Below are 5193 nucleotides of genomic sequence, written 5' to 3' on the forward strand. Positions count from 1 at the left end.
CAAACGAAAAAGTTTATACTTAAGGTTTTTATAAACTATGTGCGATGTCCCTTCAGAGCCACCATACTATGTGTTGTGCCGTGGCCGAACAGTCTACCTCATCGAACTCAAGGGTTAATGGTTGCATGGTTGGAGTGTAGGTTCGATTCCCTTTCATTGCTTTTGAATAACACGTTGCCTTAGTTCGGTCGAGTTGGTCTTTGGGAAAAGCGTTTGTTTTAAAATGCATAATAAATGATTAGAAAGATATTTTTAAAGTAGAATATCATGATCTTGGTTTTTCTTTTACCGCATCGACAAACACGGTCGGCCATTGTTTTATGGGAGTGAAGTTTTTGACCCCCATAAATGGCCGACCGTGCTTAGTTCTTTTAGATCTTTGTATTATACTTTTAAAACATCTTTCTAACCACATGCGTTTTAAGACCAACTAGACCGATTCAAGGCAACGTGTTCCTTTAACATGTCAACACAGTGCGTGTTACATTATACCTGTGGTGGTTTCTGTACCAGTCGTGCGCTTTGCGCTTTTTGCGGTAGTCTCTAAATCAGCAGCGGTAGTCTTTAAACCAGTCGTTATCACCGCAGTTTGGGTAGTCAGATGGGGTGTAGTTGATTCGACATGTGGGGTTGTTTCGCCTTGTGTTGTTTGCTCAGGAGTTGGTGTGAGGGTTGTTTGGAGCGGGAATGTAGTTACAGGTAGCGTAGTTGTTATTGCAACAGTGGTTGCTAAAAGATTTACTGAAACGAGAATGTTATATTGGTCATACATAATTAAATGCACTGGACACTACTGGTAATTACTGAAAAACTATTGTTGAAACCGTGAAACATTGTGAGAAACGGCTCCCTGTCAAGTATGGTCTTTGAGAAAGGGTTATTAATTTCTGACTCAAATAATAAAAAACTCGAGCCAAAGCCTTTTATTATGCGTCCAAAAGTACACACAGAAATGCAACAAGAATGTTGTTTCTTTCAATAATTTATTATTATCGTGCAAATTCGATGCCCAATAGAGCCAGAAATTTCTGCAGGGTTATTAATTAATGCACATAAAATTGGGATGTACCATATCAGAATACTAGTATGGTCTTTGACAACTATCCAACGTGTCCAGTGTCTTTAAAGGATATTGTAACACATAACACAATGTGCACAGAATGTCATTAAACTTACACCGTTTGAAGATAATGATAGTAGAGAGCGCACCTTAAAATGTTAGATGCTGAGGTACTGTAGTTTTTGAGAAATGGGTAAAACAATGTCATGAACATACGTTTTTACATGCTAAAATAATTTTCGTCTCATGATCAGTGAGACGAAAATTTATTATTTTCATGACATTGTTTTACTCATTTCTCAAAAACTATAGCACCTCAGCAAGTAATATTTTCAGGGAAGCTTTCTACTATCATTATCTTCAAACTGTGTAAGATAAGCGTAAATCAGTGGACATTGTGTTGTTTGTCCTACAAAATGTACCTAGTCCCTTTGGTTTCAAGTCATCTGAGGTGAAGTGTTTGTGGCAAAGATTTCAATCGATTCTGACTTTTTAATTTACGAATCAATATTTAAAATAAAGTCACAATATTACAAGCCCCTTATATCTTCAAAAAGACAGTCATTCTTATAACACTAGCGTTCAGTGTCAACCATGGCTATTTTCACAACTAAGATGAGTAGGGTTTTGAAACTTTGCACGGTGCAAATGTGATATAAAAAGATTTGCGGTAACACTATGTTGTGATATTCTCTAAATGAGTCGGGGTGGTTCTGAAAAGAACCACAGGCGTCAACTCACAAAACAATGAAGGTGATGCAACCTGAAGCATTAAGTGTTTGGCAGAGACAATGTATCGATCTATAAATACCTTTATTTCCACTCAATCAGTCAAAGTGTTAGTATATGCACAGAGAGTGTCAAGAGCGTGCTCTCAAACTTGTTGATAAAGAAAAATGTTGCTTAAAACAAAACTTGTTCCTACCTAAGCATTTCTGATAATCGTCATTTCCCCATCCAGATGTGCAGACACAGAAACCGTAGCTATTACAAACGCCATTCTCACAGTAGGAATCATCGGTACATACCTTCCATAAAGCTGTAATAAACAAAATAATTCCGGGTCGTGATGATCCTTTTCCGGGTCCGAAATTACTGACCCGGAATTCCTGGTCGTACCAACCCGGAAAAGGTCAGGCCCCTTTCCGGGTCGGATCTGACCCGGGACTTCTTAGAGTGTAGACATTCCTCATTTGTGTGTACTTACGAACTTACGAAAAAGAAACAAACAAAACCGAAAAAGTGTTTGTGTCGACTTGTTAAAGTCCTAAATGAGTTTCTAGTACATACACACGATGTTAGATGTTAGCCGTAGCCACAAGCTAGGCCTAATAACAAACGGAACATCTGGGTTACAAAATAGCAACAGATTCACTTTAGCGTAGGTAGTGACGTCAAGGAAACACAATGGGGTGCGTTTTGGCGGCTGTAACATAAAATTTCGGTCATTGGCCAGTCATTAACCACTGAAAACGCATGCCAGGAAGCAATTTTCTTCTGTACATCAAAATTGCCACTGTCAATATTACTTTTCAACAGGGATTTTTTGTTTTTGCAAATCGATTTAAAAAAGAAAATCCTTAAAAAAGACCTTAGGAACAAATTTGAGGAATGTAATTCTATACGTCTACAGAAAAAAATTGCTGACTTGCACCATGGACCTTTATATAATACTCACATCTTTCACAGACGAAATTGCGTTCTAGGTTACACCTGTAAGCCTGCAACTTTTCATCGTTAGACCTCAAATATAGACAGTACTGGCTATGTTTATAATCAATTGTTTCAAACGGTTCTTCGGTGCTCCACTTCCAAATACTGCCATTTCGAGTTCCGTCTGTCCATATGCGTTCGAAAGTCCTATACCGACCTGCGACAAAATTGCGTTCTTCATCGGTCGTGATGACTGGTAGGTGATAACCGGCATCCACACAGCGGCGATGGGCCTCTTGCTGTACTGTTTCATGTGATGATAGTTGTCTGTAGCACGATACGTCACTAAAAGGCGTCTCTGTTGCATCGCATGGTCTCCCTGCAATTTGTATCACAGTTGTATTGGAAGTTTTATCAATAGTTTGTTTGTCGATCCAGAAATATCAATGGGTGACGCCGCTTAAACGAGTGACCCATTTTAAATTGATACGGGGACTCTGTAGAGATTTTCGATAAACAAACGCGCTGATTGGCGTGGACGGCCGAAAGTTGGAAAAAAAAAAAAAACATTCGTGTTAACAGATTTGTATCAAAACTCAACAGTTGCAAAATTTCAACATAACAATTATCTCCTATTAAAAGTCGCCTGCTTTATATTCTACAAGTTCAACACTATTGCTGACTGTTGTGTAACATTGGTACAAACTGTGATGTGGCCATCTTTTTGTTCCTGCACTGACTCGCGCTTTGACGTAGTCTTGAGGTAAAGACGGTAATTGTTAAGCGCGGTGTGTAGTTACAGCGCAGTGTAGCTACGGGGACGATACACACACCCTCGATCCCAGTATGTGTGTGGGAGTCAGTCGCAATTAGCTACTTACGACTGTTGCATGTGTAACATCGCACTGTGACTGTTGCATGAACGGCAGACAAATAGGCAGCGCCTAACGACTTGTCATCAAGTCTACACTAAGGCCGGTTCATAGTCGATCGCGCGATTGACTTCTTGCGCGCGATCCTAAGACTAATGAGGTCTAAAAACTGTGTATTTGTATGATTGCGCGAAAAGGGTTGGGGGAAGGTGAGCAAACTCTGGTACTAGCCAAGTGGCTTTACAGGTACCGTCACTTGGCACCATTTATGGCACAAGGCTCCTTTAGGGCCTACTAATTAATATTAATGTGTCATACACATTCATTCATATATGTATGGGTGTTCGCTGTCTCTTATGCAACTACGCAAACGCTTACCCGAATCATGTGAAATACAACTGTCTTTATGTGAGGAGTTAAAACGTGTACGATACATTATTTAAATGATAACTCAAAGTTTACATATTTTGGGAAATACTACAAATGTGCTGATGAAATGGGTGAGTTACGAGAGAGTAGCCGTGGCCATTGTACTTACTGGCACAGCCTATTCCTTCTACATACTGCCAATTAGTGGTACAGTGGCAAGTACCCGATGAACACGTCCCTTCGAGACAATCTGAATCTTGAAGACATTGGCTTGCAGCTGTGAAAAAAAAAATGTAAAGAGACATACAGAAACAAGAGAAATGTTAACGTAAATGTATTCAGTATAGTATTCAGTGAGCACTTGACTATTACTATTTATGTTTACGACGTTTTACTTTTTAACCTTGCAACTAAAACTACTTAAAAAGCAGAGAGGGTTTTTGTATTTCTTTGTATGTCCTAGCTGTTAAACATTGTAAAGAAACAAGTAATGAACGATGAGAAATGCTGACATGAATTTATAGTGTTGTTTTTTTTAGAATTTTGAGCAAAATTTTCATTTCTGTTTGTACGTCGTTTTACTTTTTATAAATATCACTGAGGTTTTTTTTGTTTTTTTTTTTTCTTTTTTTTTTTGTCAGTCAAATTAATTTACATCCATTCATTGCTCTTAAAAATGACATGAATAAAGTTTATTTTATACATCGAATACTGTAGCAGCACAAAATGTTGGGTACAATGTACAATTGATCAGGTAAATGGTAATAGCATTGTATAATTCATCAGTTAAAATCAATCTCTACCAAGTTTAACATAATAATATATAATAATAATCAGATGCAGATGGTGAAGCGTTAAAAGGTAAAACGCATAGCGAAATATGTTTGTTTTTGAAGAATACACGGATGAAACCATGAGGGGCCCGATTTCATAGATCTGCCTAAACAGAAATTACTGCTTACATATTTCCTGCTCAACCAAAATAAGCAAGTTCGGGTAGAACATGAAATGGTAAATTGGATGGTAACTTTATTCTGGTAAGAAAGTTTATACGTTAGCTTAGCTGTGCTCTAAGCAGCTCTATGAAACCTGGCTCAGAGGAGTGTTAATATTTCGAGCGTCAGATTTGGACAAGTTTACGTACAAAAGACTTTGTCAAGTTTAATGAACTATTAAGCATAGCTTAGGCTACAGACGCTCGAAAATGTATTAAATTTTAGTTAAAAGCAGCGTGTATTG

General features: G+C 38.1%; 1 protein-coding gene across 1 annotated transcript in view; it reads right to left on the minus strand.

Annotated features, from left to right (window-relative positions):
- LOC139934798 (uncharacterized) overlaps window positions 1-4619 on the minus strand; it is a 35811-nt gene extending 31192 nt beyond the window's left edge. Inside the window, exons 1-5 of the mRNA XM_071929202.1 lie at window positions 4610-4619; window positions 4124-4231; window positions 2739-3092; window positions 1986-2099; window positions 493-741 (exon numbers count right to left, since the gene is read on the minus strand). Coding sequence (XP_071785303.1) covers window positions 493-741; window positions 1986-2099; window positions 2739-3092; window positions 4124-4231; window positions 4610-4619 — 835 coding nt within the window. The remainder of the gene's footprint in view (window positions 1-492; window positions 742-1985; window positions 2100-2738; window positions 3093-4123; window positions 4232-4609) is intronic.
- Window positions 4620-5193: the final 574 nt, after the last annotated feature.

Source organism: Asterias amurensis, chromosome 3, assembly GCF_032118995.1.
Source record: "Asterias amurensis chromosome 3, ASM3211899v1".
NCBI lineage: Eukaryota > Metazoa > Echinodermata > Asteroidea > Forcipulatida > Asteriidae > Asterias > Asterias amurensis.